Below are 26,096 nucleotides of genomic sequence, written 5' to 3'. Positions count from 1 at the left end.
GAAACAGAATTCAAACCCAGACATCTGGCTCCAGAGTTCTTGCTTTTAACTACTGCACGGCTAAGAATCATCCTGAGGAGAATTAGATGAATCATCAAGTGGGAGAATGGTATGTTTGTTTGTCAAAAAGAGATGATTATAGAGTAATGAGACTTATTTTTTCCTGTGGTTTATAAACTCATTCTGAAGACATGATTCTCCACTAGTAATTTCAAAATCTTTTGTGTAATGGCAGTATCTTTGGAATAAATATTTGGTGTATTTTTAAAATGGTCAAAACTAATTTGTTTAAATTGTCTTGTATTATCCATGTTTTAAGAATTAGCCTTATTATTTTATTGCTACACCTTATAAGGTACTGTGCGCAAGCATGATAGTTGTTATGGCTATTAAATGGGTGAATGGAGTCAAAAGGTACAAACTTCCAGTTATAAAATAAATAATTCATGCTGTAATGTGCAGCATGGTGACTATAGTTAATAATACTGCATTGCATATTTGAGAGTTGATAAGACAGTAGATCTTAAAAGTTCTCATCACAAGAAAAAAATTCTGTAACTATGTATAGTGATGCATATTAACTAGACTTTTTGTGGTGATCATTTCACAATATATACAAATATTGAATCATTATGTTGTACACATGAAACTAATATAATGTATGTCAATTATACCTCAATAAAAAAATTAATGCTAAAAAAACCTAAAAAAATCATTTTTGTTGAAACCTAAATTACACAATTCTTAAATTATATATATTATTTTTGAATAAAATAGAATACTTTTGGTATGGATTTGTCTTTATAAAACTATTTGGGAACATCTTGTAGATAAGTGAAATTTAATAAATCAATAACCATGTAATAAGGACAGATGAATCATTTTAAGAAACTGGATATACTAGCATTTAAACACTATTATTGCTATTGAGAATAAGATTAATTTTGAATGAAGCTAAAAAATATATGATGGGTGCCATCTATCATATTTATTAATTCATTCTACAAATATTTATTGAACATTAACTCTGTGCCAGGAACTCTGTTAAAGCGCTGGAGATACAGTAGTAATTTAGTCACACATAGATACTGACCATATAATACTTTCCTATGAGCTTTAATAAAGAAAATAAATAATGCTGTGGGAACATATAAGAGAGGCTTGTGAATGCTTCTTAGAGGAAGTGACGCCTATGCTGAGTCTAGAAGAGATGAATAGGAGTTTGTCAATGTCAAGATAAAAAGGGTAGTGGTGAAGAGTATTTTAAGGCAGAGGGAATTGTGGAGACACGATGTTGGCTTGAAGGTAAGGTGGTGACAGGACTGTGTTTGTAATATTTCTGATTACAGAGAAGAGACAGGGTGTGGTCGATCATTAAACTTTTGTCCATACATCCTTATACAGTTGATCTTGAACAACAAGGGGGTTGGGATGCCAACCCCCCATGCAAATGAAAAGCCAAGTATAACTTTTGACTCCCCCAAAACTTAACTACTAATGCCTATAGTAGTTGACTGGAAGCCTTGCCAATAACATAGTCAATTAACACATATCTTGTGTGTGATATGTATTATATACTGTATTCTTACAATAAAGTAAGCTAGAGAAAAGAAAATGTTATTAAGGAAATCATCAGAGAAAATACATTTATAGTACTGTATTTATCAATACCGTTAAGCTTATGTCATCTGTTTAACAGATGAATACTCTGTCAGTACCTGCATCAATACTGTCTTATATGATACAAAACACTGTTGATGTTACATGTATTACTAACACCAGACATCAAAAATGAAAATATCATGTGAAAAATAAATTCATATTTATTTACAGGTATAATGATTTATGCATTGATAATGAAGAAGCAGCAATATGATTGCTTTATGGTAGCCTAGTGTAATTGATATGGTTGCTTCAGTATAGCCTAGCCTATAAACTAATGAGTGAATTATTACAAAGTTTTTATGACATACAGTATTACAGTCATATTCATAATACAATATTGGAAACACTGTTACATTAAAAAAAAAACCCTACTTATCTGTGATGATAGGCTGATATGCAGTTTCTCCAATTATGAGAGAGAGGCATACTGTATGGTAATGTAGTTCTTTGAAAGCAAAGCTATAAAACAGTAAGAAAACTCACATATTATTAATTTTATACTGAATATCACTTATGCCTATATGAGGATAGACTACTATCTACATATATTTTATGCATTCATGACAAATCTTAATTTTTTTGATATTTCTAGGTTATGCAGTTTGTGAAATTTTCAAATTATCTCAAATCTCTAAAAAAATTTCAATGTATTTATTTAAAAGAATCCATGTATAAGTGGACCTGCACAGTTCAAACCTGTGTTGTTCAAGGGTCATCTGTATAAGCACTTCTGGAAATGACCTGCTATATTATAATCAGCTCGAGCTGCCATAAGAAAATACCATAGACTGGATGGCTTATACAACAGAAATTTATTTATTACAGTTCTGGAGGCTGGGAAGCCCAGGATAAAGGTGCCAGATGAATTTGGTTGCAGGGGAAGGCTTTCTTCCTGGCTTGGCTGTATCCTTGCATGGTGGAGAGAAAGAGCTCTTGTGTCTCTTCCTCTTTTTGTAAGGAACCCAATCCTATCAGATTAGGACCCCACCCTTATGACTTCATTTAACCTTAATAACCTCCTAAGCGCCCTATTTCCAAATATAATCACATGTTATTAGGTGTTAGGACTTCAGCATATCACTTTTAAGGGTGGAGACACAATTCAGTCCATGGCACCTCCCTTTAAAAATAAATGTCTTTTATTTTACATTTGAAATTATTAGGTCATTATTAAAAACCCATAAGACACTATAATGCAATAATACAATTTTTGAAGATTATCTCAATATGTAAAATAGCTTTTCAGCAATTGTTTTTTTGTGTGCTTATTCTTCAGCCTAAAAAATGTGGTTATTTTTACTATTATTTTGCTTATGAAGATGGAAATGTAGAGTGAAAATAGTTGGTATATTGGTATTTTTTAACCTCAATTGAAATATCATCACTATTTTAACACAGTTCATTAATATGCATCTTTATACATTTGCTGATATTTTTATGCTGTCTTCTCTATTTTTAATTTTTCTGTTTTTTAGGACCTTTTGGCTGTTGGCTATGGGCACTTTGGATTTAAGGAGCAAAAAAGAGGATTGGCTTGCTGCTGGTCAATAAAGAATCCCATGGTAACTAAAACAGGAATAAGACCTATTTTTATTTAATTAAATGTTCACATAATTCTCATAAAGTAGTTAGTTTTATGTGATCATTAAACAAACTCAAGAAAGTTTTACCAAGCAAGACTTTACTTTCTTTGGTTTAAATCTATAACAGTAAAACAATTAAAATTTGTTCTTGGGCTTCCCTGATGGCGCAGTGGTTGAGAGTCCGCCTGCCGATGCAGGGGACACGCGTTCGTGCCCCGGTCTGGGAAGATCCCACATGCCGCGGAGCAGCTGGGCCCGTGAGCCATGGCTGCTGAGCCTGCAAGTCCGGAGCCTGTACTCCGCAACGGGAGAGGCCACAACAGTGAGAGGCCCGTGTACCGCCAAAAAAACCCCCCAAAAAACAAAAACAAACAACAACAACAACAAAAATTTGTTCTTACACTTTATTGGTTAAGGTAAATTCATTTAATAAATATTTATTGAACATCTACTATGTGCTGTTAGATATGATGATCTAGGGCTGAACCATTATTGTTTATCACTGCCTGTTATAAAGAAGAATATATTTGCAAATAAAAATTCTTTAAAAATTAAGTTTCATTTACTACTGGGTTGTTTCTCAATATATAAATAACTCCTTATCACTTTATAAAATATATTTCTGCTCTCCTCGATAGATAGAAAATAGATTAATATAGCTCTCTTACTGCCATGAATTTTTCAAAGAGAATGAACAAGAATCAGTTATGCTTTTTGTTAAACAGCCCTAGTCAACCTGTTACTCTACAGCTTTAGTTTTAAGTCACAACTGAAACGTAAAGTGGAAAACTTAGAAAAGGATCAGAAGAGCATATAAAAATGATTAGAGTTTTTATAAATAATCCCCCATCTGTTAGGAAGCTGGGTGTATATAGCCTAAAAGAAAGGAAGAAGCAATTTTAAACGTGTGGAAGGGTTGACATAGGATTCATCATCAGCAGGTTATCTTCTCTTCCATGTAGGTTGTTAGAAACCAGAAAGGAGTTGGATTAGACATTAAAACAAAACAAAACAATAAAAATCTTGACAGAGTTGTAGAAAAGAGTAACTTAGAGAGTTTTGGAACCTCCTCTATCCTTGTTTAGAATGATTAGATAATACAAGCATCTGAAACAGATACTGGAGGATAGGAATATATGCAGGATAATTTATTTGGTGTCCATTATTTGTATCTTTAAGACAGTGACTTGTGATGATCATACAAATCCTGCTGGAGGATTACCCAAAATGATAATTACTGTAGAAACCACGTGCTGTATTTCTTAAAACTACTGAGCTCTGAGGATTCATCAAAATAAAGGAAATGGCCAATTGAAGTTTTATTCTCATGTATACAGGAAGTTAGGAAGAAATGAGTAACTGAATGCAGACTAACTCTCCTCATATCCCCACTGCCACCAGCCTAGTCTTCTGCCACCAGCCTAGTCTTCAGCCACCATCATACCCACCTTACTGTGGTCTACAAAACCAAGGTTAAAATGTAATATAATTTCTTTTTTATTCAGTGGCCAGAACGTACTTATCAGAGTCCATATGGCGTTACTGCTGTGGATTTTTCAATTGGAGCACCTAACCTTTTAGCAGTTGGCTATCACAATGGCACTATTGCGATTTATAATGTACAGAGCAACAGTAACATTCCAGTTCTGGATAGTAGGTGAGAATCCCAAGAATTAGATAAACATAAACCATGTGCTTTTTTTAGGGAGAAGGAAAAAATTACTCTAATGTTATTTAGTTTTGAGTGAATGTTTATATTGTTATTGAGAGTAATACCATTATCCTTCAAGCATTTAATAATTCCTCATAATGTCTCTCCAGCTGGAATGCTCTGCCCTAATATCTCCTTATCATCCTCTCTGCCTCTTCACCAACAAACTTCCTTTGGCTTGACGGTTTATTCTTTTCAAAAATTTTAAATATCTCCAGCTTTATTGAGGTATAATTGACAAATAAAAATTGTATATATTTAGATTGTATGACATAATTTTTAAAGGCATACAGTGTAGTGATTTAATATATGTATACATTGTGAAATGATTACCACAGTCAAATTAATTAACACAACCATAACCTCACATAATTACCATTTTATGTGTGAGTGGTGAGGACACTTAAGATCTACTCTCTTAGCAAATTTCAAGTATGCAATACAGTATTATTAACTATAATCACCATGCTGTACATTAGATTTCCAGAACTTATTCACCTTATAAGTGAAAGTTGTATCCTTTATTGCTTCCGTGTCACCTCTTCCAGGAAACCTGCCCATTCTTTTCTTTTGTGCATCCGATATATACGTTTATTGTAGCCTTTATTGTGCTTTGTATAAATTATTTACATATATATCTCCCTGAGGAGGCTGTAAGCTCTGAGGGCAAGGATTATGTCTTCCTTACCTTTGTATCCTCAGTATGTCACATAATATCAGGCATATAACAGGATTACAGTAAGTGTTTGATTAAGAATGAATGAATGAGACATATTGAGAAAATAAAATGTTAAAGATATTGAAAGATATCTTAGGTTTTTATAATAAACCAGATACCAGTGGAGCAAAATGAGGCGGTATATTTATATTAGTGTTTGCATAAACTTCACAATAACTGGAAATAGGCATTAAAGCAGGTGTTCTTTAGCTTAATTTTGAAATTATTTACATAGTTTTGTAAGCGTGAGCCTTTGTGCTTGTTTCTGGGAAGAGGGTCCATAACTTTTACCAAATAATCAAAGATATATAGACTTTAAAAAATTCAGAACTACTGATTTGGAGAGCTTGCATAAAAAATCAAGGGAGTCAGTACTGGGAACAAAGCAACCCATTAATCTGACAGGAAAGCAGCCAGTAATCTGAGAAGTGATTATAATTCATCATAAAACTTTTAAATCTCAGCCCTAGAGAGAATCAAGCCAGTGGGCAATCCTGAAACATAGGAAGAAGGGTGAGGTAACTATTTACTTGAATAAGACTTAAATGACTTACTCATTTAAGCTATGAAAAATATCCTTATAAAGATGGAGATGATAATATTCAATGTGTCTAAAATAAATTAAACTTACACAACTAGGAAAAAGTAAATGAATAGAGTAAGAGAAGTAGATTCTAAAAAAAGAAAATGTTTGCTTTTATATCCCTGATATGATAGCTAATATAACTAAAGGCAATAAAATTTTCCTTTTGTAAGAAATGAGAAAAACACCAGTGAATATTAGCAAAGTGATTTTTTTTCCTGTTTTTCAAAATACTTAAAGTAAAAGTCCAATTTTGAACAACAAAAGTATCATTCCATGAGTAGGTCATGATGCTCTAGGGAGCTGTCCTTATCACTTATACTCTAAGTCGCTTATACCCCAAGAATTTTAAAATTATTATAACTATTTTATATTTCATGCTTTTCCCTGTTTTAGCGAATCACCTCAAAAACATTTGGGACCTGTATGGCAACTACAGTGGATAGAACAAGATCGAGGGACAGCAGGTGATAAAAGAGAAATACTAGTTTCTATATCAGCAGATGGAAGGATCTCCAAATGGGTTATACGGAAAGGACTGGACTGTCATGGTAAAAATAAATAAATACACACACAGACACCAAATTATCTTTCTCTTGTTAGTGCTGAATTAAAAATTCCTAGTGAACTATGTGTAAGAGGTGACAAATTTAGGTTTGGCTAAATAAGAAAAAAAAACTGGGCTTGGTCATTGTTTTTCTAAGCATCTAGCTCTGGTATTTGCTAATTTTAACCTAATGACCTGCAAAGGATGGCAGAAATCATATTCTTTGCAGAAGGGACATAACTACATTATTATTTACTGTGGTACATAATATATGTATTTTTTCTTTAAATAAAGATTTGATGCATTTGAGGAGAACTACTGCTAGCAGCAGCAAAAAAGGAGGGGAAAAAGAAAAGAAAGGTGAAGCTTTGATATCTCGACAGGCTCCTGGAATGTGCTTTGCTTTTCACCCCAAGGTAAATTATTTCAATCTGTTATTTACTATTGCATATAACAACTGCTGATAATTGAAGTGTATTAAGATATAAATCAAGACAAAATGTCAGCATGTTAATAAATATTGCGCCTTGTAAATAAAAAAGTCACACACATAAGTATCATAGGTGTCAGCCTAAGGTAGAATGGCACATTCCAGTTGGCTGTCCTTTTTCTGCTTTCTGGAGGAAAGGTCTGTATTTCTGAGCAACTATGGAACTATCTTTACAGCTCCATGTTTAACTTGAATGCCCCTCCTTGCCTCTCTTTGGTGCTCTGCTGCTCTATCATACTTATAGAAACCAAATCCACTCTATAGTCCTCCATATCTCAATGTGAGTGGTGACTCATGATTCTGGGGATCAGGAAGACCACTTAAGATCATGTTTGTCAAGACCAAAGTCAAGTCAGAGCACTCTTAGTAAAGTTCTACTTTTCTAATTCTTTTTATCCAGAGGTCCTTTGGAATCAGAAATTCAGCCACTATGACAGACTTGCAAAAACACATATCCTATATATTTTCTGATATGTAATATGATTATCTCTTTAGTGACACCATCATCCACCTACTTATTTAAGCCAAAACTTGAGCTCTTACTCTATTCTACCCTATTACCCAAATGATATTTAAGTAAGATTGTCCCACTCCTTCTAGTCCAAGTCTACTACTGCTAATGTGGTTCAGGCCTTTATTACATTTCACTTTTATTACTGCAGTCATATTCTAACTGCATTCATTCTCAAATTCCTGTAATCTCCTTTTCACCTTGACTCTAGAGCAGTGGTTCTCAATGTGGGCAGGGAGGGGAGTAGTTTCCCATCAGGGACATTTCACAATGTCTTGAGATATTTTTGGTTGTTGCAGCTCTGGGGGGTGGGATGTGGGGAGGAGTGCTATTGGCATCTAGTAGGCAGAGGTCAGGGATGCCACTAAATACGTTACAATGCACAAGACAGCCACTGTCCTCCCCTGACCCAAACAAAGAACTAGCTGGCCCAAAACATCAATAGTGCTCCTTTGATTTCTTATTTGATTGATGTGTTATTTAGAAGCATGTAATTTAGTTTCCAAATATTTGGGGCTTTTCCAAGGATCTTGCTGTTGATTTCTAATTCAATCCTATCATGATCAAAGAACAAACTTTTTATAAGCTGAATCTTTTTGAATTTATTGAAATTTGTTTTAAAGCCCAGAATGTGATTTTTACTTGTAAATGTTCCCTATGCACTTGAGAAAAGTGTATATTCTGCTACTGTTGGGCGGAATGTTCTGTGGATGTCAATCAGTTTAAGTGGGTTGATGGTGTTGTTCAAGTTTACTATATCCTTGCTGATTTTCTGCCGATTTCTTCCATCAGTCATTGAGAGAAAGAGATTGAAGTCTCTGACAATAATTGTGAATTTTTCTTTTTTTCCTTGAAATTCTATCGGTTTTTGTTTTATGTATCTTGAAGCTTTGTTTTAAGTGCATAAGTGTTTAGGATTGTCACATTCTCTCGATTAATCAACTCCCTTATCATTATAAAATGGCCTTATTTATAACTGGTAACATTCTTTTTTCTGAAATCTATTTAGTCTGATATTAATGTAGCTACTCCAGCTTTCTTTTAACTAGTATTATCATGGTTTATCATTTCCCATCCTTTACATTTAACCTATTTGTGTCTTTATATTTGGCATGTTTCTTTTAGGTAGCATATAGTTGTCTTGCTTTTTTATCCAATCTTACAATCTCAGCCTTTTAATTGTGATGTTTACACCATATTTATTTATTTACTTACTTAAAAAAATTTTTTTAACATCTTTATTGGAGTATAATTGCTTTACAATGGTGTGTTACTTTCTGCTTTATAACAAGGTAAATCAGTTATACATATACAGATGTCCCCATATCTCTTCCCTCTTTCATCTCCCTCCCTCCCACCCTCCCTATCCCACCCCTCTATGTGGTCACAAAGCACCGAGCTGATCTCCCTGTGCTATGCGGCTGCTTCCCACTACCTATCTATTTTACATTTGGTAGTGTATATATGTCTATGCCACTCTCTCACTTTGTCCCAGCTTACCCTTCCCGCTCGCCATGTCCTCAAGTCCATTCTCTAGTAGGTCTGCGTCTTTATTCCCGTCTTGCCCCTAGGTTCTTCATGACCTTTTTTTTTTTTTAGATTCCATATATGTGTGTTAGCATATGGTATTTGTTTTCCTCTTTCTGACTTACTTCACTCTATAAGACAGACTCTAGGTCCATCCATCTCACTACAAATAACTCAATTTCATTTATTTTTTATGGCTGAGTAGTATTCCATTGTATATATGTGCCACATCTTTATCCATTCATCTGTTGATGGACACTTAGGTTGCTTCCATGTCCTAGCTATTGTAAATAGAGCTGCAATGAACATTGTGGTACATGACTCTTTTTGAATTATGTTTTCCTCAGGGTATATGCCCAGTAGTGGGATTGCTGGGTTGTATGGTAGTTCTACTTTTAGTTTTTTAAGGAACCTCCATACTGTTCTCCATAGTGGCTGTATCAATTTACATTCCCACCAACAGTGCAAGAGGGTTCCCTTTTCTCCACACCCTTTCCAGCATTTATTGTTTCTAGATTTTTTGATGATGGCCATTCTGACCTGTGTGAAATGATATCTCATTGTAGTTTCGATTTGCATTTCTCTAATGATTAATGATGTTGAGCATTCTGTCATGTGTTTGTTGGCAATCTGTATATCTTCTTTGGAGAAATGTCTATTTAGGTCTTCTGCCCATTTTTGAATTGGGTTGTTTGTTTTTTTGATACTGAGCTGCATGAGCTGCTTGTAAATTTGGAGATTAATCCTTTGTCAGTTGCTTCATTTGCAAATATTTTCTCCCATTCTGAGGGTTGTCTTTTAGTCTTGTTTATGGTTTCCTTTGCTGTGCAGAAGCTTTTAAGTTTCATTAGGTCCCATTTGTTTATTTTTGTTTTTATTTCTGTTTCTCTAGGAGGTGGGTCAAAAAGGATCTTGCTGTGATTTATGTCATAGAGTGTTTGCCTATGTTTTCCTGATAGTATCTGGCCTTACATTTAGGTCTTTAATCCATTTTGAGTTTATTTTTGTGTATGGTGTTAGGGAGTGTTCTAATTTCATTCTTTTACATGTAGCTCTCCAGTTTTCCCAGGGCCATTTATTGAAGAGGCTGTCATTTACCACTGTATATTCTTGCCTTCTTTATCAAAAATAAGGTGAACATAGGTGCGTGGGTTTATCTCTAGTGTTTCTATCCTGTTCCATTGATCTGTATTTTTTTTTGTGCCAGTACCATACTGTCTTGATTACTGTAGCTTTGTAGTATAGTCTGAAGTCAGGGAGCCTGATTCCTCCAGCTCCGTTTTTCTTTCTCAAGATTGCTTTGGCTGTTCAGGGTCATTTGTGTTTCCATACAAATTGTGAAATTTTCTGTTCTTGTTGTGAAAAATGCGATTGGTAGTTTGATAGGGATTGTATTGAATCTGTAGATTGCTTTGGGTAGTATAGTCATTTTCACAATGTTGATTCTTCCAATCCAAGAACATGGTATAACTCTCCATCTATTTGTATCATCTTTAATTTCTTTCATCAGTGTGTTATAATTTTCTGCATACAGGTCTTTTGTCTCCTTAGGTAGGTTTATTCCTAGGTATTTTATTCTTTGTGTTGCAATGGTAAATGGAAGTGTTTTCTTAATTTCACTTTCAGATTTTTCATCATTAGTGTATAGGAATGCCAGAGATTTCTGTGCATTAATTTTGTATCCTGCTACTTTACCAAATTCATTGATTAGCTCTAGTAGTTTTCTGGTAGCATCTTTAGGATTCTCTATGTATAGTTTCATGTCATCTGCAAACAGTGACTGCTTTACTTCTTGTTTTCCAATTTGGATTCCTTTTATTTCTTTTCCTTCTCTGATTGCTGTGTCTAAAACTTCCCAAACTGTGTTGAATAATAGTGGTGAGAGTGGGTAACCTTGTCTTGTTCCTGATCCTAGTGGAAATGGTTTCAGTTTTTCACCATTGAGGATGATGTTGGCTGTGGGTTTGTCATATATGGCCTTTATTATGTTGAGGTAAATTCCCTCTATGCCTACTTTCTGGAGGGTTTTTATCATAAATGGGTGTTGAATTTTGTTGAAAGCTTTTTCTGCATCTATTGAGATGATCATATGTTTTTCCCCTTCGATTTGTTTATATGGTGTATCACGTTGATCGATTTGCATATACTGAAGAATCCTTACATTCCTGGGATAAAACCCACTTGATCATGGTGTTGATCCTTTTAATGTGCTCTTGGATTCTCTTTGCTAGTATTTTATTGAGGATTTTTGCATCAGCGATATTGGCCTGTAGTTTTCTTTCTTTGTGACATATTTTTCTGGTTTTGGTATCAGGGTGATGGTGGCCTTGTACAATGAGTTTGGGTGTGTTTCTCCCTCTGCTATATTTTGGAAGAGTTTGAGAAGTATAGGTGTTAACTCTTCTCTAAATGTTTGATAGAATTCACCCGTGAAGCCATCTGGTCCTGGGCTTTTGTTTGTTGGAAGGTTTTTAATCAAAGTCTCAATTTCAGTGCTTGTGATTGATCTGTTTATATTTTCTGTTTCTTACTGGTTCTGTCTCAGAAGGTTGTGCTTTTCTAAGAATTTGTCCATTTCTTCCAGGTTGTCCATTTTATTGGCATATAGTTGGTTGTAGCAATCTTTCATGATCCTTTGTATTTCTGCAGTGTCAGTTGTTACTTCTTTTTAATTTCTAATTCTATTTATTTGGGTCTTTCTTTTTTTCTTGATGAGTCTGGCTAATGGTTTATAAATCTTGTTTATCCTCTCAAGGAACCAGCTTTTAGTTTCATTGATCTGTGCTATTGTTTCCTTCATTTCTTTTTCATTTATTTCTGATCTGATCTTTATGGTTTCTTTTCTTTGGCTAACTTTGGATTTTTTGTTCTTCTTTCTCTAATTGCTTTAGGTGTTAGTTTAGGTTGTTTATTTGAGGTGTTTCTTGTTTCTTGAGATAAGATTGTACTGCTATAAACTTCCCTCGTAGATCTGCTTTTGCTGCATCCCATAGGTTTTGGGTTGTCGTGTTTTCATTGTCATTTGCTTCTAGGTATTTTTTGATTTCCTCCTTAATTTTTTAAGTGATCTCTTGGTTATTTAGTAGTGTATTGTTTAGCCTCCATGTTTTTGTATTTTTTACAGAATTTTTCTTGTAATTGATATCCAGTCTCATAGCACTGTGGTTGGAAAAGATGCTTGATATGATTGCAATTTTCTTAAATTTACAAGGCTTGATTTGTGTCCCAAGATATGATCTATCCTGGAGAATTACCACTTGAGAAGAAAGTGTATTCTGTTTTCTTGGATGGAATATCCTATAAATATCAATTAAGTCCATCTTGGTTAATGTATCATTTAAAGCTTGTGTTTCTTTACTTATTTTCATTTTGGATGATCTGTCCATTGGTGAAAGTGGGGTGTTAACGTCCCCTGCTATGATTGTGTCACTGTCGATTTCCCCTTTTATGGCTGTTAGAATTTGCCTTATGTATTGAGGTGCTCCTATGTTGGGTGCATAAATATTTACAATTGTTGTATCTTCTTCTTGGATTGATCCCTTGATCATTACATAATGTCCTTCTTTGTCTCTTGTAATAGTCTTTATTTTGAAGTCTATTTTGTCTGATATGAGAATTGCTACTCCAGCTTTCTTTTGATTTCCATTTGCATGGAATATCTTTTTTTATCCCCTCACTTTCAGTCTGTATGTGTCCCTAGGTCTCAGTGGGTCTCTTGTAGACAACATATATACGGGTCTTGTTTTTGTATCCATTCAGCCATCCTATATTTTTTGGTTGGAGCATTTAATCCATTTACATTTAAGGTAGTTATCAATCTGTATGTTCCTATTACCATTTTCTTAATTGTTTTGGGTTTGTTATTGTAGGTCTTTTCCTTCTCTCATGTTTCCTGCCTAGAGAAGTTCCTTTAGCATTTGTTGTGAAGCTTGTTTGGTGGTGCTGAACTCTCTCAGCTTTTGCTTGTCTGTAAAGGTTTTAATTTCTCCATCAAATCTGAATGAGATCCTTGCTGGATAGAGTAATCTTGGTTGTAGGTTTTTCCCCTTTATCACTCTAAATATATCCTGCCACCCCCTTCTGGCTTGCAGAGTTTCTGCTGAAAGATCAGCTGTTAACCTTATGGGGATTCCCTTGTATGTTATTTGCTGTTTTTCCCTTGCTGATTTTAATATTTTTTTTTGTATTTAATTTTTGATAGTTTGACTAATATGTGTCTTGACTTGTTTCTCCTTGGATTTATCCTGTATGGGACTCTCTGTGCTTCCTGGACTTGATTAACTATTTACTTTCCCATATTAGGGAAGTTTTCAAGTATAATCTCTTCAAATATTTTCTCAGTCCCTTCCTTTTTCTCTTCCTCTGGGAGCCCTGTAATTCGAATGTTGGTGCGTTTAATGTTGTCCCAGAGGTCTCTGAGACTGTTTTCAATTCTTTTCATTCTTTTTTCTTTATTTATAAAAATGTGCTCAACCTTGTTAATATCCATATAAATGGAACTTAAAACCATTAGGTGTAAATAATTTTATACCTAATAGAATGGCAAAATCTAAGATTTCTGATGTAACCAACTATTGAAGAGAATGTGTGTCAAAGGGAAATTTTATATATTGCTGAATGTAAATCGGTAGTACTACTTTGGGAAAAACATTATACTTTATTGTGTAATTTAAACTACATATACAACATAACCTAGTAATTGCATTCTTAAGTTCTGGTGTATGCTAAGCAGTGGGTCTCATATTTCAGTGTACTTACAAATTACTTGGGAATCTTGTTAAAATGCAGATTCTGATTCAGTAGGTCTGGGACAGGGCCTGAAATTCTGCCACTGCACAATGCTCCCAGGTGAGGCTGACACTACATAGTCAGGACTTAGAGCACTGACTTTCAGACTTTTTGATTATGACTTAATTGTAGAAACTACATTTTAAATCCCTATTTGTTACATACATTTAGAGTTAAAAGATGTCTGAGACTCCATCTAGTTCAATCTCTCATTCCCAGCAAGAATAATTTCTTCAGCATTATGTACATAAATAGTTATTGTTAAGTCATTTGTCTTCTCTTTGACTAGTTCAAATGAAAGAACACTTACTATTTCCCTGGATTGTTAGTTCCATTGTCAGGTAGCTCTAAATGTTAGAAAGTTTCTTCCTCATTTTAAGCCAGTGTTTGTTCATGTAATTTCTAGACAGGATACAAATTTCTACCCCTTATTCCAGCAAAGAAAAACGTCTGTATTTTCTTTGCACAGTAGTCCTTCAAGGTAATTTAATTATTGTAAAATCATGATAGAAAGAAAAAGACAACAATCAACTGTCTTCTAGATAGTATTTCTAGTTTGGTTCTTGAATTGTCTCTAAGAGATCTTGAATCATCTAATCTTCTATTTAGCACATTTACTAATATATCACAAGCAAATGCATTTTGATTTTTTTGTGTTATAGGACACAAATATCTATTTGGCTGGCACTGAAGAAGGTCATATTCACAAATGTTCTTGTTCATATAATGAGCAATATCTAGCTACCTACAGAGGACACAAGGTTAGTTTAATTATAGTAGGTATGGAAAATTTTATCTTGCAATATTTCTGAAAAAAATAGTATCATTAGGCACAGCATTTTTTTATGCAATAATTTACAACTTCAGAGTTAAAAATACCAGCTTGAATTAAGTGCTTTCTTATACAGAAAACACGAATAACATGGGGGTCATTTAATTTGGCTTCTAGGTATCCTTGATTTCTTCTTGCCAGTTGCAGAAGCCACAATTTTTATTTGTTTCTAAGCGACTTTGCTTATGTTGACATGCTGATCCCAGAGTGAAATTGTCTCTGGCATATACCTATTCTCTACATTTTTTATGATTGTTCCAACTATGCTTTCTTCATTTTCTCCCTTATTTCTATTTATTTTCCTTAACATTCCTTATATTTTTAAAAGTAGTATAATATGTATTAATATTTAGTGAGTATTGTAGCAACTATATTTTTATGTTTCTGAATGGCGTAATTTAAGGAAGAGATTCAATTTATGGCCTTATTTTCAGCTAAAATAATACCCACACAATAATTACATGGTGTATAAGGTTTTAGAAATCTGAGCATTTTTAATTTGTTGGTCAAGTTTAAAGTATAAGAGGTTAAATCCTACTTACCTATGTATTTTAATTTATTTTTCTAATTCCAGGGTCCAGTGTATAAAATAGCATGGAATCCATTTTGTCATGATGTATTCTTAAGCTGTTCTGCAGATTGGGGCATTATTATATGGCAACATGAGAATCTTAAGCCATTTTTGAGTTTTTATCCAACTACTTATGTTGTTTATGATGTTGCTTGGTCTCCAAAATCATCCTATATATTTGCAGCTGCAAACGAGAGCAGAGTGGAGGTTTGGGACCTTCACTTCAGCACGTAAGTGTTAATATTTTTCTTGGAGTTATTTCTAATAGAAGCAGTTCAATCTAAATGATACCTGATAGTACTGACATTGGTTAGAGAGAACTGTAGTTACTTTAAGACAAGTAATAGTTTACACTGTGAGAGTCCTTTGTGAATAAAGAGATATGCCATGATAATAAATATAGTTTTGAACTTGCAAAGTATTATTTTATTTAAGAAAAACAAGGAATGTAGTATAAAATTATGACATGGGGAAAAAGTTTGCAAAACATTCACGTGGAAAGAAGGTGTTTTAACTTTTCAATATCTATGTTTGCTTAATTCTTGTCAGCTGTTCACTACTGTTTCAAATATTCTGAATTAATAACTGTACCAACAAAATTCATCCCTAGTGTTTCCACAGAAGACATTAAAATATGAACAAATTATTTTTTTCTTTTCTTCAACCAAAATAGTCTTTCTTAGTCCTTTTTGTGCAAAAATATTACAAGAGCAATTTAAATGGAAACACTGAAATAACATGCCAACATTTCAGAGCACATTTAAAACACCCAGATAATTCTTGAAATTACCATATTCTAAAATAGAATAATATATTAATGTTAATTACTTATACCATATGTCATTTAAAAATATTTGAATGAAAAATATTTGAATGAAAATAGATTACCTTACTCCATCTCCATAAACTTTTTGTTTTTGCGGTACGCGGGCCTCTCACTGTTGTGGCCTCTCCCGTTGCGGAGCACAAGCTCCAGACGCGCAGGTTCAGTGGCCATGGCTCACGGACCCAGCCACTCCGCGGCATGTGGGATCTTCCCAGAACCGGGGCACGAACCCGTGTCCCCTGCATCAGCAGGCGGACCCTCAACCACTGCGCCACCAGGGAAGCCCTCTCCATAAACTTTTACAGGCTGATATAGGATATCATAACTAGCTTGAATTCTTTGTCATTACCTGGCTTATGGAAGAATGCAGAGAGGCACTGTTCTAATTGTGTCTAATTAACTAAAGACTTTCTATAATAAGATAAAGAAAGGGAGCAAAATAAGTATTTTTTATAATATTTGCTTACTCTCTTACCTTGCTTTAAAACATATTTGAAGGGGCATGCATTTAATTAAAATTTCTTATTTTAAGTGTTACACCAAAGTTATGAGAGTGCCATCTAGGCCATCTATCCTTTTTAATATGAAAGTTTATACAATGCTGGAATAAAGTGTTTAATGGTTCTGTAATACTTATTCAATCAATATTTCAATATTGGAAAATATTATAGACCTTTAGGCAAGTTATTAGCAGATGAAGCATGGAAATGCATTCTTGTTTAAAATAAATGACATAAAATTCAATGGGTTTATTATTAATTGCAAATTTTTTCCTAGAGATTAATAATTTAGTAACTGGAAATTTTCATCATGGCTTGTTCTATAAAACAGTTTGACCCCAAAATCAAGGATTACAACACAAAGCAATTTATTTTTGAGTATGAGATGACTAAGGTAGAAAGTGGCTACTTAAATGATCCCACCTCTGATTTTATTTTTTCTAGTAAAATTGTAGTTCCCAGGGCAACATTTCTTCAGAAGTATGCAAGTGACTGCTGCTCTTATTTTATAAGGGTGTCAATGGATTACTTTGGATAACCAAGAGTAGGAAAGGTTCTTGTTCAGAGAACGTTTGAACAAGGTTTTCGATCTTGTTCAGATTCATTTATTTTTTAATTTAATTTTTAATTTTTTTAAATAAATTTATTTTATTTTATTTTTGGCTGCGTTGGGTCTTCGTTGCTGCCTGCGAGCTTTCTTTAGTTGCGGTGAGCGGGGGCTACTCTTCATTGTGATGTATGGGCTTCTTATTGCCATGGCTTCTCTTCTTGCAGAGCACGGGCTCTAGGCATGTGGGCTCAGTAGTTGTGGCACACAGGCTCAGTAGTTGTGGCGCACAGGCTTAGTTGCTCCACAGGGATGTGGGATCTTCCCGGACCAGGGCTTGAACCCATGTCCCCTGCATAGGCAGGCGGATTCTAAACCACTGCGCCACCAGGGAAGCCCGAGATTCATTTATGTTCCAGGGAGGCGTTCATTTGGATCAAAACATCCTTCTGTTAAGAGACATTTATTATTTAAGGAGTTGTATTAGGGATCTTCAGAGAAACTAAACCAATAAAGAGAGAGAGAGAGATTTAAAAATATTGGCTCACATGATTGTGGGACCTGGCAAGTCCCAAGCCGGCATGACAGGCTGGCAACCTGGAATTTCCATCAGAGGAGTCCATGTTGCAGTATTGAGTACAAAGGCAGTCTGGAGGCAGAATTTTATTCTACTTCAGGGACCTCAGTCTTTTCTTTTAAGGCTTTCAATAGATTGGATGCGGCCAACTCACTTTACGGAGGGTAATCTGCTTTATTCAAATTCTACTGATTTAAGTTAATCATATCTTAAAAAAAAAAAAAAAAGATACTTCAAGCAACGTGTAGACTGGTGTTTGACCAAACACTGGATACCACAGCCTAGCCAAGTTAATGCATAAAATTACTTATCATGGGAGTTTAAATTATGAGTTCACATCTTAATTGTGAACAGCTTTAATTTATTTCGTTGAAATTAGTTTATTGAAAAAATGAAAGTTTTGATTGAATAGTCAGAAGCAGTTTTTTTGCTTTTGGAAACACATAAAGAAGCTTTTGGTTTTTGTTACATGAAATCACAAATATCTCAGATTTCTCTTAGTCCATATCTAAAAAGAACATATTAACAACAACTAAATTTACAAATAAAATATTTCATTACAGTTTGGACCCTCTGATTGTGAATGTTGCTAACCCTGGAATCAAGTTCACAACTGTTCTCTTCACTAAGCAAACAGATTGCCTTCTGGTGGGAGACAGTGATGGACAAGTTGCTGTGTATGAATTAAGAAATATGCCCCCTGCTTTGGACTCTAACCGGGTAAGACTCAAAAGTCAAAATTTATGTCATTCTATGATTTTATTCAGTTGTAATTTTGTGGCATGGAAGAGATTTACATTTCTTAAACGTATGTTAAGTGTGGTGCAATGGAAAGAATGTAAGTCCCAAGAGTTGCTACCTACTAGGCGTGGCCCCTACTAGGCTTATTTTCTTTGAGTCTCACGTTCTCTATCTGTAAAATTAAATAATGTTGTTGGGCAGAATAATTATAAATATTATATGAAAGAACTTAAAATTGTCCCTAGTATATGGTTGGGACTGCTTACTGCAAATATTCAAAGACTTTTACAAAAAATATTTTTAGATATTATCCAGTGTTCCTGAAATTGGCATTTGTTTCTGTTGGTTTAGCATTATCCTCTTCCCTTACTCTGATTTTCAAATATCAAAACTTTGTTGTAAAACTTTGACAAGCAAATCCGTATTACTAGATGCCCATTATTTTAAGAATTATTTATGTAATTATATATTTACTTATTTATTGTTTTAAAAAAATTTTAAATTGAAGTATAGTTGATTTACAATGTTATATTAGTTTCAGGTGTACAACATAGTGATTTGATATTTTTATAGAGTATACTTAAAGTTATTATAAAATATTGGGTATATATCCTGTGTTGTACATTATATCCTTGTATCTTATTTATTTTATACCTGGTAATTTGTACCTCTTAATCCCCTTCTCTTATCTGCTCCTTTCCCCTTCCCTCTCCCCACTGGTAACCACTGATTTGTTCTCTGTATCTATGAGTCTTGTTTCTGTTTTGCTACATTCATTCATTTGTTTTATTTTTTAGATTCCACATATATGTGAAAACATATAGTGTTTATTTTTCTCTGACTTACTTCACTAAGCATAATGCCCTCCAGGTCCATCCATGTTGTTGCAAATGGCAAAATTTTATTTTTTTATGGCTGAGTAATATTCCATTGTATATATACCATATAGATGCCCATTATTTTCAAGACAGATTTTCAATTTTTTCTGTTTATGTTTACATTTCTATTTTAAGGAGTAATCTGGTAATTATCATGAATATATCAACATGTTAAAAATATTAAAAATATGTACAAATCAATAAGAAAAAACATTAAGACTCCAATAGAAGCATGAGTAATGGTCAGGAACAGTTCATTCACAAAAAATGGCTAGTAAATATATTTAAAAATTTAACCTCACTAATAAAAAATTGTTAAATTAAAATGTGATACCATTCTCATATATCAAATTAACAAAGTTTTTTTTAAATTGGACTACTTATTCCTGGCAAAAATTTGATAAGATAGGTCCTCTCCTATACTGATGGTTGAAATAGAAATTGGTATAACTTCTTTGGAAGCAATTTGGCAATCTGAACCAGAATTGTCCACTTTTGAGACTCTGTCCTACAGAAATATTCATAAAGGCAATCAAAGAAATGAGTTATAGCATATTTTGTGATGGGATGAGGAAAAAAGAAAAAGAAAGAAAATGAAAGAAAAAAAGAGAAAAAGAAAAAGGAAACAATCTAAATATTGAACCAGAGGGAAATATGACCAGGAAAGTCAGATGTGTTGATTAGATTTGGGGCACATGTCAGAGGTGCAATTCTACCCCAACCATATGGACTATAAATGTTAAACAAACAAACAAGCAAGCAAACAAACAGAGAATACCTACCTACATACATACTAGCTTGCTTGGGACTTTGTACTTGTCATTCCCTCTCCCTAAAATCCACACAGTTTGTTCCTCTACCCACTGCAAGTCTTTGCTGAAATGTCACTTTCTTAGTGAAGTCTTCACTGGCCACCTTATTTAAAATTGCAACCTCTACTCTTGCCCACACTCCCTATTCAATACTCTTCCATAACTTATTTTTCGCAGTAACACTTACTTGGTATATACCATATTCTTTATTGATTTATTTTGTTAATTGCTAGTCTTCCACAGCTAGATTATAAGTGCCACGTAAACAGTGAATTTTGTCTCTTTTGCTCTGGGCTATATCCCTGTGACCTAGTACAGTGTCTGGCTTGTAGTAGTTACTCAATAGATGTTTTTGAATAAATATGCATTGAAAAACTAGAGAAAAATTCAACATATTAGAAGCATTATTTTTTAGGGGTAGGATCATGAATGAATTTTAGTCTTTTACTTATCCATTTTACAAATCATTACACTACATAAAGTAATTTTAAAAATACATTGGTCTCCTTACATAACAGTTTTAGTCTGCTCTGAGATGTGCACCCCTAATGGCTTATTTTTTCCATATAAAACATTTTAATATTTTCATTGAATGCAAGATATTTTTGCATTCAATGAAAATATTCATACCGCAAAAAAAAAAGATTGAGTGAATATTCATACCGCATATTCATACCGCATATTTTTTGTGGTATGAATATTCATACCGAATATTCATACCGCAAAAAAAAAAAAGATTGAGTGAAAAAAAGATTGAGTGAATATGTGCAAAGTGGTTAGAACTGTTGCTGGCACATAGTAAGCTCTCAATAAATCTCAATTATTCTTTGTATGATTATTATGTCAAAATTAACATTTTCTGTTCAGGATTCCATATGCCAAGTTAAATGAAACAGATTGGAAGAAGAAATTTCCAAGATATATAAAAGACATTTAATATCCAAAATGTATAAAGAACTCCTACAAAACAATAAGAACTCATTTTTTTAAATAGGCAACGTATAAAATATTAACTCAGAGTAGAGGAAACTAGATTATCAAATAAACTTGTGAAGCAATATTCATTCTCACTAATAATGAGGGGATGTGCAATTAAAGTTATACAAGATACCAGTTCATATTGATCAGATTTACAAAAATTAAAATATTAGCCAATATCAAGTATTAGCAGAGTTGTAGGGAACTAGGAATTCTTTTTTTTTCCCTGGTACGCGGACCTCTCACTACTGTGGCCTCTCCCGTTGCAGAGCACAGGCTCCGGAGCGCAGGCCCAGCGGCCATGGCTCACGGGCCCAGCCGCTCCGCGGCACGTGGGCTCTTCCCAGACCGGGGCACGAACCCGTGTACCCTGCATTGGCAGGCGGACTCTCAACCACTGCGCCACCAGGGAAGCCCAGGAATTGTAATGCAAGAGTCATGGGAATATGTCAAGATTCTCTTGCACATGTGTACCAGGAGACATGTATAAGGTAGCAATGTGAGTTTTTTTTAATGTTTCTTTTAGACATAGAGAAGATTACTCAGTCTAGATTCATTTCAAACATTCACATTCAAATATGTTACAAAATTTTAAAAAAACTTTAGATCACCTTAAGCTCTTACATTTAGATTATATATTTTATTATTCTAAGTCTAGGAAACTTTAATACCTACTTTTAAGTGAGGTTTTGTAACAATTAAATTTCTTTAAATTCTTTAAATTACATTTATGGATTTAATATATTGGATTTTTAAGTACTTCAATTGTCTTAGGGCCAACAAATCTCAGATACTTAAGGAATTTTTATTAATTTAATATATTTAAAATATTGAATATGCTGAATCTTAAACTTTCCTAAATGTTTCCATGCTCTTTACAAGTTAATAATATTTAAATCTATGATTACAAGTCTAAATCAGTTATCTAATCACACATTAAAATTAGAATCACAAATTTATTTGTTAGACAATCAAATATGACAAATTCTTTTATATGTAATGAATATTTAAAATTCCAAATATGTACAAATTCCTTAATACAAAAGTATTAAAATTACCTGTTTGATTTGCTACATTATTTCTATACACAACTTTTATTCTTCTCAGGCTAAAAATATGTTTCCCCAGTAAAGAAACAAGTGAAACATTCCAGGTAGCTTTGGAGATTATTTTCTCAACTGGCTGAGATGCATATTGACGGTAGATGTTTAAGGGCATTTTCCAGACTACCTTGGCTGCCAGGCTGAGCCCTATTTTACAGTTGATTTGTCAATGCCCTCCATATGGAGTCGTCTCAAAGCCCGTGTCTCCTCAAGTCTAATTATATATTACCAGCATATTCCATCTTCTCATGGAAGTCTGCAACCCTGAATGTGTTGCTGCATTACTTGATTCATTTCAGTTCATTTATTGACTGTGTCATTAATTCTAAATTACTACAGTTTTCCTATCTGGTAGGACTATAATTGTTCTTGATGTTTAAATGACATCTGTTTGGATTCTGTATATCTCCCAGGGCTTTGTTTAATTTGTTGGTAGTGGTCTGAAAGACATGCAAATTAGAAAAGAATGTTCATAACAGCTTTGTTTCTACATTGATAAATTGGAAGCAATCTAAATGATCATCAGTGGGAGACTGGATAAATAAAATATGGCATAATTACATGAGTGATTACAATACAGAAGTTTACATGATATATATTTCAATGTGTCAATATGACAAATTTTGAATAAACCTTAAAAAACACAGTGTTGAGTGACAAAAGCAAATTGCAGGAAGGTAAATACAATATGTTATGATTTATGTAATATTATTTAAACACAAAAATCAAAATTATGTCCTTTACTGGCTCTATTTATAGTTAGTAAAAGAAAAGAATATAGACTGGAATGTGAAAGAAAAATGTTTCATTTTTGTTTTGATTTGAATCAGAGACATCTTTTATTTTGAGCAGTATGCTCTGTAAGCAGAAGGCTAAGCTCAGAGAGTCTGAATGTTTTTGACAAACGTGTGTGTGTGTGCATGTGTGTTAATGATTTCAGTGCTGCTGAGCAAAATTTTCTTTTAACAAATATATTCCATACATTAGTAAATAAATACAATTTCCTAATACAAATAAGTTTTTCATTCTTTTTGGCCATTATATTTTAAAGGTTCAGGGTTATATTTCTGAGAGATTAAACAAAAAATTATTAATCAGGTTTTTAACCACAAGCTTAACTGATACGCTTCCTCCTTAGCTTTTCAGAGAAGAATTATAATCATAAAAGTAATTTAAAGTCTCAAAGTAATTAATGTCAAACCATTATTTCCCATCAAGATGTCTTACCGAGTAACATTATGACCTACAATTTCTTCATTAATTTTAACCAAGAGTTAATCAAAATTTTGGAAGTCATATGATTTCACTATATAGGAAAGATGTACATCAAATTTATGATAAAGGCTGCCTCTGGGAAGTGAAAGATGAGGGAAGAATAGGATTGGGGAAGGGTACAAAGAGAATTTCATCAGTAAAATTTTATTTCTTTTATTAGAAAATATTCAAGGCAAAGATGATGTTTGTTGATTTGGGGTAAATATGTGTTTCACAAAGGCAAAGTACCAGACAGCCCACGCATAAAGTGTACTGGAGCAGGGTTCACTGAGGGAAACCCACGGAGAAGGGATCAATAGCAATTTTAGGACCACAACACCCACTCATATTCTCATTGCCCATCACTTTCTGTGGCCTTGCACAGCAGGAGAAGGACTTTGATCCTTGGGCTGTGGAGGAGGTTTTAAGTGACATAATTTCTGAAACTCTGGACCCTCCCAATGTGATCAAGGGTCAGAGTATTATTGTGATAGGACATGGCAGAACATTGGCTCTAGCCCTATCCTACTGACTCAGGGCTCATGGTTAGGGGTAACATCAGCCTGATGCCTGACATGAACAGGCAGTTGGGGTCCAAGCCTTGCAGTTATAACTTTGTGATGTAGCTAGCTGTTGACAGGATTTACCACCACATTAGCATTTATTGTTTGTTGAAGCACCAACTCCTCTCCTGGTGTGATGGGGTTTAGTTGATGGGGGCCTAAGTCTTGCATCGAACAGAATTATGGCTTAAGCACTTGGCAGAAGCTAATTTCAGTGGCACAAACCAACTCCTTTTCTGGAGGCAGCCTGTAGAGAATCACTCCTAAATACTATATCTACTCTTATGTTTCAGTATACAAATGTTTGCCATCTTTTCCTCTGTACTTTTGAGTGTACATTTTTTCCCAAATTAAAGGGAAAACAAAAAGATAAGTGAAATTGTCAAAAATATAAACACACACACACACGTGTGTGTGTGTGTGTGTATATACACACATTAATGTTGAGAGACACTGAAGACAGAAAAAATAGACTGTTCATTCAATAAATATTTACTGAGTATACACTATAAGACAGGGTCTGTTTTAGGCACTAAGAATACAGCTGTGAACAAACTACAGTAATGATCTACTACGTTTGCCCAAGTGACAGACTGAACTAGATTTAGGTGGGTTTGAGAAGCAACTTAGCAACTGATTTGATGTGTCACAGCTTAAAGGATGGGGAAGTACCAAAGAGTATAGTATAGGTTAAAAGGCAGGAACTGACTTATGTATTATCTAAGGTGTTTATAACTCTTTAGAGTTTATAAAACACTTTCACCTACATTAGCTCATTCACCTCTTACAACAGTTTTTGGAAGTGGATGTTAATATTTCCATTATGCATTCAAAGAAACTAAGATTCCCAGATATCAGTGATTTCCTCAAGATCACCTATATGTGATAGAGAAGACTCTGGTCTTCTGCTTCCAATTCCCATCTTTTCACTATGTCTTTCTTGAAAACTCACCTCCCATCTTTGGTTTCATTTACCCTTTTAGTACAAAGATCATTATTATTAAATGAAATACAAAATCCACATAGAAATTCAGACATTTTACTCTCTCTAAATCAAACACTACAGATCAACAAAGAGCTTAAGATAGCATCAAGACTAAAAGTTATTTTACAGATGAGAAAACAGATTTAGGCATTAAAGCTAAACAGGAGCTGCCAAAATTGTCCCTTTACTGAATCCTTATAAAATTGTTTTTCAAACTTCATTAAGAGAATCTCTCATAGGAAAGAGCAGGTTCATGCTAGGAAGTAAATGTTATTATTTAAACTTACCTTGGTTTGTTTCATTTTACAATCTTATTGGATGCCCTTTATATGTGTATCACTAGCTTATAAATTTTAAATGGCATTTTAAAGACTACTTTACCTCTTAATTTGTGTTTTATTGCATTGTAATTGTGTGACTTTTTTTTTTCTTTTCAGGGAGATATAATAGATACTTTGCTTGGGCCCAAGTCAAATCAAAGCATAATTCATCATCAGTAGTATCTTTTTTGTTGTTGTTTAAAGGAACAGTGTTTAATATCCAATAGTCTGGTTTGTATGCAGTGAGCTGGGATTTTGATTATTGAACACAATATTTGATGTATAACTTCCATCTAAATTTAATATAAACTTAATGAACTTTTACTTCAGAAAATGTGATTAGTTTGTGATTTAAGCTAATTGTAAGAGTTTTACTGGGTTTTTCTTAATTTTTAAAAATTTATTTCTATTCTTTTTCTTAGTCATAGTCCAAGTACATATATGTACTTATAAAATATCCAGATAAGTTAGAAATTGTTATACCTT

At 33.7% G+C, this 26,096-nt stretch overlaps 1 protein-coding gene across 1 annotated transcript in view; it reads left to right on the top strand.

Moving 5' to 3' along the window:
* DNAI4 (dynein axonemal intermediate chain 4) overlaps positions 1-25,869 on the top strand; it is a gene marked incomplete at its 5' end in the record, with an annotated part of 124,703 nt that extends 98,834 nt beyond the window's left edge. Inside the window, 8 exon segments of the mRNA XM_079922893.1 lie at positions 3,141-3,227; positions 4,754-4,905; positions 6,657-6,811; positions 7,102-7,223; positions 14,786-14,884; positions 15,530-15,756; positions 18,540-18,696; positions 25,728-25,869. Coding sequence (XP_079779019.1) covers positions 3,141-3,227; positions 4,754-4,905; positions 6,657-6,811; positions 7,102-7,223; positions 14,786-14,884; positions 15,530-15,756; positions 18,540-18,696; positions 25,728-25,790 — 1,062 coding nt within the window. The 3' untranslated portion in view covers positions 25,791-25,869.
* Between the last annotated feature and the right edge of the window lie 227 nt (positions 25,870-26,096).

The sequence above is a fragment of the Stenella coeruleoalba genome (assembly GCF_951394435.1).
Source record: "Stenella coeruleoalba genome assembly, chromosome: 1".
Taxonomy (NCBI): domain Eukaryota; kingdom Metazoa; phylum Chordata; class Mammalia; order Artiodactyla; family Delphinidae; genus Stenella; species Stenella coeruleoalba.
The sequence above is the reverse complement of the archived record's forward strand: the minus strand, read 5'-3'. Positions and strand labels throughout refer to the sequence as shown.